The sequence below is a fragment of the Panthera pardus genome, unplaced genomic scaffold, assembly GCF_024362965.1.
Source record: "Panthera pardus isolate Hobbes unplaced genomic scaffold, ASM2436296v1 HiC_scaffold_11, whole genome shotgun sequence".
Classification (NCBI taxonomy): Eukaryota; Metazoa; Chordata; class Mammalia; order Carnivora; family Felidae; genus Panthera; species Panthera pardus.
The window spans coordinates 1,251,273-1,265,642 of record NW_026526666.1 but is presented as its reverse complement, the minus strand read 5'-3'; the positions used below and the strand labels follow the sequence as shown (position 1 = coordinate 1,265,642).

General features: G+C 45.7%; 1 protein-coding gene and 1 non-coding gene across 12 annotated transcripts in view; both read left to right on the top strand.

Moving 5' to 3' along the window:
- Positions 1–345: 345 nt before the first annotated feature.
- TUFT1 (tuftelin 1) overlaps positions 346–14,370 on the top strand; it is a 42,941-nt gene continuing 28,916 nt past the window's right edge. For 7 of the 11 annotated variants that reach the window (XM_053889531.1, XM_053889542.1, XM_053889539.1 and 4 more), the window contains exon 1: positions 346–534. In XM_053889531.1, the coding sequence (XP_053745506.1) occupies positions 361–534 (174 nt within the window). In that variant the 5' untranslated portion in view covers positions 346–360. Of the gene's footprint in view, positions 535–708; positions 849–14,370 lie in introns of those variants that run through there. The other 4 variants (XM_019432949.2, XM_019432945.2, XM_019432950.2 and 1 more) reach the window with 2 other exon arrangements.
- Positions 4,447–4,554, top strand: LOC128775968 (U6 spliceosomal RNA). Its single transcript, XR_008420946.1, has one exon. It is a non-coding gene; the product is annotated as a U6 spliceosomal RNA (small nuclear RNA).

Sequence of the window (14,370 nt, the reverse complement as noted above, 5' to 3'; positions counted from 1 at the left end):
GCTGGAAGAGACCCCATCCTTGTCCATCCTCTCCTCTAGGTCCTTAAAATGCTAGTCTGGGCTTTGGGAGCAAATGCCACTGGAGAAGTTGAGGTTCATCGTTTCTCAAGAATACAAAATCCTTTTAAGGCAACGTGTCCCGCCTTTCCAGACCATATAAGGGCAGCTTTAGTATAATAGCTTCTACAAAACAAGCCCCACCCAGAGCCAAGCTGGCTTTGACTTTGGCCTGGGCCTCCTGCCAGGGCAGGGCACCTGCCAGACTGGCTTAGGCCAGTCTGAGTGAGTTGGCCTTTGGTGCCTGCATTTCTACGGTGATGGAGGAAAGGTTTGCTCAGCTACACTAAGGTAGCCTTATATATGGGGAGAGGAGAGTGTAAGGGAAGTTTTTTCCCCAACTATCCTCTGAGGGGCAGACAGGGTGATTCTCTTTTACCAACACTGACCTTGCAATTGAAAGAGAAGTGCAAGACTAATGCATGTTTGAGGTACAGCCACGCAACGCTGGACAAAATTTCAGTCAAGCAGCCTCGGGTAGCCTCCAAGCCCCACCTTTATGTAAATCTAAGCGAGGGCCGGTGGGCGTGTCCCGGTGCTTTCTCGGTAACGCTCACCCTGCTCTTTAGCTCACTCTCATTGGCGAGCGGCATCTTGGGGGCGTAACCAACTAGCAGTCCCCGCCCTCGACGCTCCTATACAGGGGAACGGTTCCGCGCGCGCCTGCCTAGTAGGAGCCAGACCGCGGGGCGGGTGGTGGGTGTCCGCGCTGCTACCGCCGCGGGAGTAAGATGAACGGGACGCGGAACTGGTGTACCCTGGTGGACGTGCACCCAGAGGGGCAGACCGCGGTAAGACGGAGCGGCTACGCAGCCTCCCCCGCCCGGTATCCTCGCTTCCCAGTCCCGCCCCTCCCGTGCCCCGCGCCGAGTTCGCTGACATCACCTGGGGCCGGCTGGGGGCCGTCGGCTCCTCGCCGCGCTCCCTCCCTTTTTTTTTTTTCTGCCGTCTGGTGGCGGGCAGCGGGGGTCCGCGAGGGCTCGCGGGAGGAAGGCTGTTCGGAGACTCGGGGCGTACCTGCCCTTTAGGAGGACACTGCGGCTCCTGCCGGCGACTCCGCGCGGCTTTCCAGGGCGCGCTACTCGGGCGTCCTGCGGGCGGTGGACTGGGTGGGAGGAGAAATGAGCTCCTGGGACAGGATCCCTGCACTCTTGGGACTCTGGGTCCCCGAGGAGGGGCTCAGGCATTTCTGTGGGTCCTGGTTGGGTCTCCGACGAGGGGCTCAGGCTTTTCTGTGGGTCCTGGTTGGGTCCCCGACGAGGGGCTTAGGTTTTTCTGTGGGTCCTGGCTGGGTCCCCGACGAGGGCCTCAGGCTTTTCTGTGGGTCCCGGTGGCTTCAGAGGCCCTTCACAGAATTTACTGGTGCTTTGGTGGTCGTAAGAAGACAAAGTGCAGCCCAGGGCTTGGACGGGGTGGGATGGTAGGACGCCAGGCACGCCGAGATTGGCCCGGAACGCCACCTTTCGCTGGAGGGAATTAGGGCTCTCCGCTTGGGGGTCACCTCTCGGCTCGGATTTCTCCTTCCCCTATCTCCTGGCTTCCCTCCCCCATCGGCCGATGGGTGGCTTCCTGGGACTGTTTTATTCACGTTGTTTCCGTGTCCAGCTTCCAGGCTCCGGAATGAGGGAGATGCTAGAACCTAGGCTGAGAAGGGAAGGGTCGTGACCCACGCGAGGGCTTCCGGAGAAGTGAGGGTGGGGGAGAGAGGGGCGTTCCCCAGGGCTAACACATCTGTCTTGCTGCCCTCACCCCCTTGGCTCCCGGTCCCTATTCTTCTCCTCACTCAGGTGACCATATGATTTTCCCTCTTCACAGACCGAGGAGGGTAACTTGTGTCTGAATGTTTCTAGGCTTTGCTAGGGAACTTGACCCAGAACGGGTGTGTACTGTTCCATCCATTTTTCAAGCTATTGTGGGTGAGAGTGAAATGGAGCCGAGGTGATGGGGAGTTTGTATCCCTCCATTCCTCCTCCCTCCACTCTGTATCTGTTTCCCTTGCTCCCTTCCACTCCCAGCATGCCCCCTGGGGAGCTAAGGCCCCTGGATTATGGCTCTTCCTCACAGAACAATTACCTAGAATAGTTTCTCATCTCAAGTACAGACCATCAGTTGTGTTCCCAGTCCCCTCTCCGTTTCTGTCCAGTCCGTTAGTATTTCTGCCATATTTCAGGTCTGGCTACTGCCCAAGCCCAGTCCCTCATTTTCTGTAGTTTCTTACTCCCCCAGCTATGGAACTCAAGAGATAGGGAAGAAATGGATCTATTGTGTCAACCCCAAGTCCTACTCCATTCTCTTGCTCACTGTTTTGGAATGGTTGAGGCAGGGAGAAAGAGTATGAGGAAAATAAAGGAAAGGGGTGTGCTGGGCTTCTTTTTGCTTGCTGTGAAAAAGAGATCCAGAAAGATTTTAAGACCAAGATGTTGGTACTGTTCAGAATGATTTTGACGTATTCTTTTGTCCTTTGATATTTTCTTGCTTGCCTCGAGGGATAGAAAGAAAGAGTCAGTAGGAAAATAGTGAGCAAGGAATTCAGTCAGTTTCCAGCCATGGATTAGTTTGAGGCTAATCAGAAACTTCTAGAACAAGGGGAGACAGAAATTCCCTTTATTCTTTTTTCCTAGGCTGGACTTGAGAGGTATTTTACTTCAAAGGTGTGAATGAAATGACCATTGCCTGTATCTGTTCTTGGAGACATTCCTGAGCTCTTACGGAGGGGGAGGCAGTAGTAAACAATCAGTCGGGGACAGGCTTTGTCTTGGGATTCCTCTCCTCTGAGCCAGCCTGAAGCTAGAATTTACTGCTCTGGACAGTCACCAGGAGGCTGTAGTGTATGTTCACACCATCGAGTGAGTGCTCAGTGCATGTGCAAAGTGAGTGGATGAGTATATAAATGAATGGATGTGACTCCTTGTGTCAGCAGTGTAGACAACTTAACCAACTAGTGTGTCCTAGTGTGAGTCAGGACCCTGGGACTCTGTTGGTGTTTCCCGACCAGCCAGGCTGTGTGCCTCGTGCATCACACTTGGACATGGAAGCATGGCTAATGCACTCTGGATTGTCCTTGTTGGGGGCAGACGGAGCAGGTGCAGTGAGCCAGTGGTTTTCAAACTGCAGATCGCCACTATGACCAGTAGGCCTGAAATCAACTTAGGGGGTTGGACCCGAGCATTAGCAAATAAGTAGATTCCAATTAGATGACATTCTGGAACAGGCAAAACTGTGGAGACAACGACAACAAAAAATTCAGTGGTTGCCAGGAGTTTTGAGCATAGAGGGGAGATGAATAGAGCACAGAGGATTTTTGGGGGGCAGTGAAAACACTCTGTGATAGAAGTCTTTATCCTTTTGTCCTAACCCACAGAATGTACGGCATTCACTTTACTTGAGTGAGCCCTGAGGGGAACGATGGACTTTTGGTGATTATGTTGTGTCAGTGTAGGTTCATCCTTGGTTTAAAAAAAAAGAAGTACCATTCCAGTGAATGATATAGATAATGGAGAAAGCTATGCATATGTTGGGGCAGGGGGTATATGAAAAATCTCTGTATGTTCTGGCTGATTTTGTTGTAAATCTAAAAATTCTCTAAACTAAATAAGGTCCTTTAAGAAAAAGAAATAGAATTAGTGCTATCACAGTGTTAACAGTGGACATTTTTGGCAAAAGTTTAGTTTCAGTTATATGTATGTATACACATTATATATATGTGTGTGTCTGCTTATTAGATCTTCAGGTAAAATTTGTTTTAGGTCAGAGAAGCTTGCAAGCCACTGTAGTGAGTTATGCTGGCAAGGAGAAGCACAAACAAACCTCAGACATTTTTATTAGACATTCGCATTAAGTTCCTTTGGTTGTAAGCAACAGAGACTATCCAGCTAACTTAAGCAGAAGAGGAATTTATTAGAAGGAAATGGGCAGCTCACAGAAATTAAGGGAAAGCTTAAAAAGTGTGAACCAGGGGCACCTGGGTGGCTCAGTTGGTTAAGCGTCTGACTTTGGTTCAGGTCATGATCTCACAGTTGGCGAGTTCAAGCCCCATGCCAGTCCTGTGCGGACAGCTCAGAGCCTGGAGCCTGCTTCGGATTCCGTGTCTCCCTCTCTCTCTGTCCCTCCCCTGCTCTCTCTCTCAAAAATAAACATTAAGGGGCGCCTGGGTGGCTCAGTTGGTTGAGCGGCCGACTTTGGCCCAGGTCATGATCTCACAGCCCGTGAGTTTGAGCCCCGCGTCGGGCTCTGTGCTGACAGCTCAGAGCCTCGAGCCTGTTTCGGATTCTGTGTTTCCCTCCCTCTGACCCTCCCCTGCTCATGCTCTGTCTCTCTCTGTCTCAAAAATAAATAAACTTTAAAAAAAAATTTAAATAAATAAATAAACATTAAAAAAATGTGAACCAAGGCTGTTCACATTGGCAGCACTGTACTAAAATTGGTACACTACAGAGAAGATGAGCATGGCCCCTGTGTGAGTGTGACACGCAAATTGGTGAAGTGTTCCCTGTGTGTGGTGGTGTTATAATAGCATTGTATGGTGACACATGGTAGCTACACTGTGGTGAGCACAGCATATTATATGGAGTCGTCAAATCACTATGTTGTACACCTGAAACTAATAGAACATTGTGTGTCAACTGTACTTCAGTTAAAAAAAAAAAAAGCGTGACTCTGGGTCTGTATAAGTGGAAGGAACTAATGGAGGGTTTCTACAGGTGGTTGAATTGGTTCCAGACCTTTTTGCAGTTCTGCCCAAGATCCCAAGGAGAGGGCATCATTGGCCCCTCACCTGCCTTGGCCAGGGCATTATGGAGGTCCTTGACGGACAGGTGCACCAGCTTACCCAGGAAAGGAGAGAGGTTCTCCAAAGCAAAGCCCAAGTGCTGTTATCAGTAGAGGAGGATGGAAACTGTGTGGCAAAATCAGCAGATGTTCAGGGGCGCCTGGGTGGCTCAGTCGGTTAAGCATCTGACTTCGGCTCAGGTCATGATCTCACGGTTTGTGAGTTTGGGCCCCGCGTCGGGCTCTGTGCTGACAGCTCAGGGCCTGGAGCCTGCTTCTGATTCAGTGTCTCCCTCCCCTCAGCTCCTCCCCTGCTCACACTCTGTCTCTCTCTCTCAAAAAAAAATAAAGATTAAAAAACAAAAAAACAGCAGATGTTCACTACATTAGACTTCGGTTCGAATGATCTCGGTTTCTTTCTTTTTCTTTTTAAATCATTTTTCAATCAAAGGAATATATGTTCATGATTTCTAAAAGATCTAATAATGTCAAAAGGCTTTTTAAAAGAACATAGCAGGCAGGTTCCTACCCCAAGCCCTGCCCCATGGAAGTAGCCACTTTCAACTCTTATCTCTTTTGCTGGGGTTTACCCCCCTTGTTTCTAAATAATATGCTTATAGTGATACTTCTTGATTTGTCAGTTTTAGACGTCTGTTGACTTCCTGCTGTAGGAATTCTAGAAAAGTTTATGCTCCCACTCCTTACACGTTCCCTTTCCCTTCTCCCATCCTCCCAGTGTATTTACATAACAATTTTTGGCTAAACTATGATTTCTGTTAATAGCATTGTGGTTAAGAGCCTGGTCCTGGGAATCTGACCTTATAGTGGGCTGGAGTCAGGGCTTTGATGTTTGTCTTGCCCAAGATCACTTCGGTAAATTACTTAATCTCTTGCATCTTGGTTTCTTCATCTGTAAAGTGGGGATAATAATTTCACCCTCTTCATTAGGTTGTTATAAGGATTAAATAAGATAATGCATGTGAAACATTAAGCACAAGGCCTGGCACATGGTAAGTGCTCAGATGTTGGCTGTTATTTTCTGCTTGCTCTACTTAATGGCTTAGAGGAGACTGTATTAGCCTCTCATGAGACCCCTGCCCAAGGGATGGAGGGAGAGTCTGAGAACTTTCTGGTCTGGTCAAGGTTTGCTCCTTCTCATTATGTTAATATTTATTCTTATCTGTTCCTTTCCCCTTTCTTGTACCAGTGGAGGGTCTTAAGGATGCGAAGGGGCCTGTAGTAGTGTAACTACTCTCTTACCCAGAGTAACCTTTGCTAGCACCAAGTCAGCTAGGACAGGTTTTAGACGAGTGATGGTCAGCGTTTGTATCTTGGCATCCTGCTCTAGGTCCCTTTCCTCCTCCTTCTTTTTCTGACTCATGGCTCAGGCAGCTGGTGTCCTATGATGCTCTGGGCCCCTTGGTAAGAGGATTTTAAGTAATCTATCAGTGTTACCTTTCCTTAGAATATTCGTATTATTTTCATCTTCTCTAATTTTTTTGTCTTGATCAATCTTGGCTAGAGAGTTTCTCTCAATGCCTGGGTGGATTTGGAATTTTTTCATCACCTACAGTCTGAACCTTTGTCTTTACCCTGGACTAGGTGTTATGCCTAATTTAGGATCTCAGAAGCTGAGTTAGTTTAATACCAAAGTCTTTCCTGAGCTCCATTCCTTAAAAAAAAAAAAAAAAAAAATTTTTTTTTTAAACTAAAGTTGTGATTTATTGAAGGCTTACTATGGGCCTAATTTTTCTGTAACCACTTTAATTAGGTATAACTCATGGACTGCACAAATAACCTATTTAAAATGTACAATTCAGTGGCTTTTCGTATATTTACTGAGTTATACAGTCATCAACACAATCAATTTTAGAACATTCTCTTTACCTATAAAGAAATCCTGATCCATTAGCAGTCACTCTCCATTCTCTCCCAACCCCTTCAGCTCTAGTCTCCTTTCTTTGTCTGAGATTTCCTGTTGTAGGTATTTTATGTAAATGTAATCATATAATATGTGATCCTTTGTGACTGGCTTCTTTCAATTAGCATGATGTTTTTATGGTCGATCCATGTTGTAACATGAATCCGTACTTCATTCCTTTTTTTTTTTAATAATTTTTTTTAGTGTTTATTTATTTTGGGGAGAGAGAGAGAGACAGAGTGGGGAAGGGGCATAGAGAGAGGGAGACACAGAATCCGAAGCGGGCTCCAGGCTCTAGGCTCTGAGCTGTCAGCACAGAGCCCGATGCGGGGCTTGAACCCACAAAGTACAGGATCATGACCTGGGCCAAAGTCAGACACTCAACCGACTGAGCTACCCAGGTGCCCCTCATTCCTTTTTATAGCTGAATAATATTCCCTTGTATGGATATATTTTCAGATATGTTCTTCATGGATAAATGTTGGTAGACACTTGGGTAGTTTCTGCTTTTTGTCTATGATGACTAATGCTGTTGTGAACATTTACTTACACATTTTTGTAAGTAAATATATTTTAAATTCTCTTGGAGAGACATACCTAGGAGTAGAATTGCTGGGTCAGAATATTTGCATTTTGAAAGAGGATTCCACTGGAGTCATTGATGCTTACTCCAAAGGAATGAATAAAGTCTAAAATGGTGAAGACCCTGTCTCTCTGACACCAGGGCGGGGAAGAAGCTCCCGGGCAGAGGAACCTTTCAAGTTTGGTGGCCGCCTGTTGCTTCCACTCCTGACACCTGGCCCAATCTCAGTCTGTAAATTCCTCCTCACACCATTCCAACTCCCCATTCATTGCCAGATTCTTACTTTCCAGAGCACTATAGCTCACGTCTCCAAGCCTGCCAGGAATTTGGGGAATTCTGAGCTCTACCAGGGGATCTGGAATAGGAGGCTTACCCAATCACCTGGCATTTAGTGCCAGCGTTTGCCATATTTTTCTGGGGTGGGAGGTGGGGTGTTCACCCAGATGGTTTCGGTTCCAGACACATGTGCTCAGAGAATGTGAGATGAGCTTCCCCGCCTGCTGGTAATTATGGTACATGCCTCTTTGGGTCACAATGCAGAGTTGTGAAATACCTTTGTTTCCTCGGGGTGGGGAGGTTTAGTTAGGGGAAGAGGTATGTGCCAAGGAGGCTGGTGGCCTAGATTTAAGCCTGGCCAGCAGAGGCAGGAAGAGGAGAAGAAATATAGGGTACGATGGGGATGGGTAGATGAAGGAAGAAAAAGGAAATGGTCTTCTAGGATCTGGGGGCACAAAAGCAAAAAAATGACAAAATGAAAAGTGAGGGGAGGGGGCGCTGAGGAACTGCCCCTTCATTCCAGGCTGGCTGAACCCCTAGCGGGTTTCCTGAAAAGAGACTGGCTCAGCAAAAGGGTATCTCCTTCAGAGTTGGGCATTCAGGAGCCCACCTCCCTCCTTGTACACACTCACTGTTAGGCCTCTTAGGCCACAGTGGTTCCCTGTGCCGGGTGTCCGGGTGATGAGAAGGGCTGCCCTGTTTAGGGTCCACCCTAAATCCTTTTTCTCGTTTCACCTCCCAATCACCCCATTAGCCCTCTGCATAGTGCTTGTCCAGCCCATGCCTCTGGGCAGGTAGCCAGACCAAAGGCAGACACCTGTTTTGTTGGCTAATCTGTGGGGAGGAGCGAGAATAATTCTTTGTGTCATACTCAACAGAAGGCCATTTCTGAGCTTGAGAGCCCTGTAGAAGGCAGGACCAAGGCTGCCACATACCTCTTAGTGGAGGGGCTTGGGAGCCTCAGCCAAGAGAGGGGAGGCCCCAACCACCCCCATCTGGCCCTCTTTGACATTTCAGGTCTTTCCTTGTCCTGGCCTCTTGGGAACCCATGTTTAAGTGGCTGGCTATTCCCATTTCTCAGAGGGGAACCGTGAGGTCCAAACCTGCAGTGGTTTGAGAGACCACATACATTTCAGGTGGGAGAGGGGACAGGACTGAAGGACCAGGTGATGGGGGAGTGGTTTATAGAGTGCAGACGTATTGAGGATGCTGGTTTCCAGCTCAGGGATGATCTCCACTGTGCTTACTTCCTCCTGGAAAGACCCTGACCCTCACCTGCCACCCATCTCTCGTGGCCGCCAGAGCAGCCTGGGGAGTGGGAGCAGGGGAAGCTTATTTTCCCATAGATCCACAGATCTTGGACAGATCTGCCCCTTTCCACAGGAGCCTAGAATGTGAGAACCTCTGGGGCCTCCCTCTCTATCTCCCTTATCATTTCTCCCCAGTGTCTTGATCTCTAACCCCTCAGCTATGTGTTTATCCCCTCCCCGAACTGAGGAGTGACTCACAGCTGGAGATTTGTTTGAACAGAGGTGAGAGGCTGCCTGTAATTTGGAGGTGGCTGGGCTTCTCCCCAAGAATGTTTATGAGGTTAGAGGCTGCTTACCTTGTGATTACCTGTTTCTTTTTCTCTAGAGAAGAAGGCTCTACTTCTGTTGTGACTTTTAGGGAGTCCCCAGTGGGACTACCCTGCTAGACATTTTGGGGCATTCCTCCAGCTCCCCGGAACCTGCTCACAGCCCTGAGATTACTCTGGCTCCAGAAGACAACCAGAGGCGCCAGACAGAGAGGGGCCGGGTTTTCCTCCTGGCCTCTGGGCTGGGGCTGTGGGTTGAGGTTCGTGGCCTTGCAGACTGGATTCTCCGGTTCTGGGGGCTTGAGGTGCCAGAGAGAAATCTAGATTTGTTCACGGGCTTCATTTAGACAATTGGGCTCCCCCACCCTCCCCGGGGCTCCTCAGAAAAGTAATGCTGTCTCACTTTTGTGAAGTGATTTATGGTTTGGAAAGCACTTTCACACTATCTTACATATCTACCTACCCTGCCTTAAGCGTAGGCAGGGTAGGTTATTATCACCTCTATTTTGCAGATAGAAAACTGAGGCCCTGAGAGATAAAGTGATTTGCTCAAGGATTAATAGGTGTCAGTTGGACTCAGACCCCACCTCCAACTCCAAGTTTAGCACTTTTTCTTGCCTTCTCTTCATTTACATATGAGACTGGTGCTGCACAAATACATTTTTGTTGCTAAAGTTTAAAACACTGTGCAAGTATGGACTGAAGGTCCCTTTACTCCCCTGTCCGTCTCTCGTTTAATGTGTATAAGCGCAGTGCTTTTCCCATGTACTTGTATTCTGGAAATGCTCTGTGGCATGGTGGTTGGGAGCAAGGACTCTAGAGCCACAGGGCCTGGGTTTGGATCCTGGCTCTGTCCCTTACGAGGTATATGGCCTTAGGCAAGATACTTAATGTCTGTGCTTCAGTTTTCTCATCCATAAAAGGAGAATGTTGATAATAATATTTACCATCTAGTTTTATAGTGAGGATTACATGAGTTAATATATATAAAGCCCTTAGAATAGAGGCCAGTAGGGCTCAGTACATAGTAATTGTTATATATAGGAATTGGCAATTACTGTGAATGTACATATTATGTAGTTAAATAAATAAGAAGTCATTTTTTTTATGAATTGCCGACTTGCTTTTTTCTGTACTATCTTGAAGATCATTTTCTGTCAGTTCATAGAAGTTTATTTGTCAGCAGTGTAGTATTCCGGAGTATGGATGATACTTTATCCATACTTTTCTACTAGAGGGTACTTATGCAGTTTCCAGTTTGTAACTATTTGTAAACAGTATCATAGTCAACAGTTTTACACATATATCTTGGGACAAATGTGTGTGGATTTTCATAGAACATATTCCTTTTTTTAAAATGTTTGTTTATTGATTGGGGGGGAGAAGGAGGGGGGGGGAGAGAGAGAGAGAGAGAGAGAGAGAGAGAGAGAGAGAGAGAAGGGCAGAGAACGAAGAGAGAGAATCGCAAGCAGGCTCTGGGATGCCAGTGCGGGAGCCTGACTTGGGACTTGATCTCATGAACTGTAAAATCATGACCTAAGCCAAAATCAAGAGTCGGACACTTAACCAAGTGAGCCACCCAGATGTCCCTCATAGAGCATATTCCTAAAAGTGGCATTACTGGGTCAAAGGGCTTACAAAATATACAAACACTTTTCATTAATATTGCCAAATTAACTCCCAAAAATACTTGTATAAACTTACACTCTAACAATATATGAGATTACTTTTTTTCTCTGCACCCTCGCCAATCCTGGATATTATCAGGATCTTTAATATTTGCCAATCTGTTGGTCTAAATATGATATTTCTGCAGGATTTACATGAAGAAAAGTACATTGCTTTATGAAAAGCAAGAAAGAAGGCTTGTATGTATGGGAAGTTTTAAAGCATAAGCAATAAAATGGACAGCTGTGCACTGAACTCTCAGTTTAAGAAATAGAACATTACCGATCTTTCTGAAGCCCCTGGGATCCCTCCTAGTTCATAACCCTCTGCTTCCTTCACAGAAGTGATCACTGTCTTGAATTTTGTGTTTATTTCCTTGCTTTTTGTTATACTTTTCCCACATGCACAAGTGATATAGTGCTTGGCTTGGCATGTTCTGAACTTTACATTCATGGTATTGTCTGTGTTCTATAGTTTTTTTTTTTTAAGTTTATTTTTTAATTGTGAGAGAGAGACAGAGAGAAAGCGAGAGCAGGGGAGGGACAGAGAGAGAGGGAGACAGAATCCCAAGCAGCCTCCACGAGCCCATCACAGGGCTTAATCTCATTAACCGTGAAATCATGACGTAAGCCGAAATCAAGAATCGGTTGCTTAACCAACTGAGCCACCCAGGCATCCCTTAAGTTTGTTTGTTTGTTTGTTTGTTTGTTTATTTATTTATTTATTTAAGTATCTACACCCAGTGTGGGGCTTGAACTCATGACTCTAACATCAAGACTCCTGTGCTCCTCTGACTGAGCCAGTCAGGTGCTCCTTCTGTAGCTTAATTTTAAACTTACATTAATTTGGAGATTCATGCATCATTCATTCATGTCGATGCATGAAGCTGTAGTGCAGTTATTTTCACAACTGAATACTAGTTCATTGTTCTAATACGCCAGAGTTTATTCATCCATGTTCTTATCAGTGGACCATCTGGGCTGTTGTCAGTGGTTAGCCATTACAAACAATGCTGGCATGAACAATACCTCTGCATGCTTCCTCTCACCCTTCTTAAATATGTGAGTCTAATGAAATTCTCTCCAAAGATAACTCATTGTTTTGTTTGTTTTTAAAAATTTTTTTAAGTGTTTATTTCTGAGAGAGAGAGAGACAGAGAGAAACAGAGGGCAAGCAGGGGAGGGGCAGAGAGAGGAGGAGACACAGAATCAGAAGCAGGCTCCAGGTTCTGAGCTGTCAGCACAGAGCCTGACTGGGGGCTCCACCTCACAAACCGAGAGATCATGACCTGAGACGAAGTCAGATTCTTAATCAACTAAGCCGACTAGGTGTCCCGATAACTCATTGTTTTAACTTACATTTCCCTGATTACTGGTGAGGTTGAGCATCTTTCCTGTATTTTTAAATTTTACATTAAAATTTTTTTCGAATAATAGATTTTGTCTAGCCCAGTATAGGCAAAGGTTATCCTTCCAACAAGTGATCAGCATAAAAAGAAATTATTTGATCTTTATGTACTGTGTCTTTGTACAGAACATCTCTATTTGGACTGGCTACATTGAATCTCAAGCAGGCTCTGTGCTATCAGCACAGGGCCCGATGGACTCAAACTCATAAACTGTGAGATCATGACCTGAGCTAAACTCAAGAGTCGATGCTTAACCGACTGAGCCACGCAGGCACTCCTCAGTGTGTATTTTTTGAGAACCTACTCTAAGCCAGGCACTGTGCTAAATAAGCTAGCCATGTCTTCAAGGAGCTTATGATTTTACTGGGGAAGTTGCATAAATAAGTAGTTATAAAGAAATGAGGTCAGTGTTATAGTGTAGTATAGGGTGCAGTGGGTGCAGGGAGAGGCTCTGACTGAGGAGTGCTGGGGTAAAACCCTTAGAGAAAGGATGCCCGGGCTGGGAATTCTCCAAAGAGGAAAGGGAGGGGAAGGGACCTGGAAAGAGAAAACAACATGTGCTTTTATGGGGTGGTGAAACATGTATTACATTGGAAGACTCGTCAACAAAAGAGATGTAGATTTGGATACAACTGGATCAGGAAAGTTTGGGATAATCAGAGTGTAGGGTACAGGTAGGATAGTGGGCGATGTCCACATGTTATGTGGTATAGATAATGATAGGCCTAATCCTGAGGGGATTTAATACCATGAGGAGTTTTAATCTTTTTAAAGATTTTATTTAATGATGACATATATACAGAAAAGTGCATAGATCATAAATGTACAGTCAAGTAATATCACAAACTGGACACATTCCTTTATCCCACATTCAGATCAAGAAACAAATCATTACCAGCACCACAGAATCTCCTGCTTCTAGTCATTTCCCCCTTCTAGTTGTTACCTACCCCCATCCTTTGGGGGTAACCACTACTGTGACTTCTAAAGCGTATATTAGGTTTGCTTGTTTTGATACTTTTTATATAAGTGGAATCATTTATAAGTGGAACACATTTTGTGTTGGAATTCTTTTGCTTAACATTTCTGTGACATTTATCCATATTGCATGTACAGTAGTTCATTCTTTTTCATGGCTATATACTGTTCCATTGCATGACTATACCACAATTAATTTGTCCATTCTACTTTTTTTTTTTTTTTTTTAAATGTGGTTTTAAGGGTGCCTGGCAGGATTCATCAGAAAAGCATGTGACTCTTGATCTCGGGGTTGTGAGTTCTGGCCCCACTTTGGGTGTAAAGATTACTTTAAAATCTTTAGGGGCGCCTGGGTGGCTCAGTCAATTAAGCATCCAACTCTTGATTTTTTGCTCAGGTCATGATTCCAGGGTCGTGGGATCAAGCTTCACCTCAGGCTCTGTACTGAGCATGGAGCCTTCTTGAGGTTCTCTCTCCCTTTCTCTCTGCCCGCCCCCTCCTCAAAAAAATAAAAATAAATAAAATCTTAAAAATAAAATGTGGTTTTATATATGTATGTTTATAATCTCTATACCTTCATGGGGCCCAAACTCACGACCCTGAGGTTAACAGTTGCATGCCCTGGGGTGCCTGAGTGGCTTACTCTTGATTTCAGCTCAGGTCATGATCTTTCAGTCATGAGATCGAGTCCCCACCCCATACCCCCCACCGTGAAGCCCTATGTGTATCAGGCTCTGTGCTGAGCTTGGACCCTGCTTAAGATTCTCTCCCTCTGCCCCTCCCCTGCTCCCTTGCTTTCACATGCTGTCTCGCTCTCTCTCTCTCAAAAGAAAAAAAAAAAGTTGCGTGCCCTACAACTGAGCTAGGTGCCCCTATTCATTGTATTCTTGAACATTTGGATAATTTCTAATTTGGGGCTACTATGAAAAATGCTACTGTGAACATTCTAGCATCATTTTTTTATGAGAATTTTTTTGGGCGGGTGGTGGGGGGAACATAGGTATGCATTTCTGTTGGGTAGATAACTAGGAATTATAGGGTTTGCAAATGTTCATCTTTGGTAGATATTTCCAAAGAGATTATGGTAATGAGCAATACTGCCATCAGTGTATAAGAGTTCTGTTCCATAGCCCCCA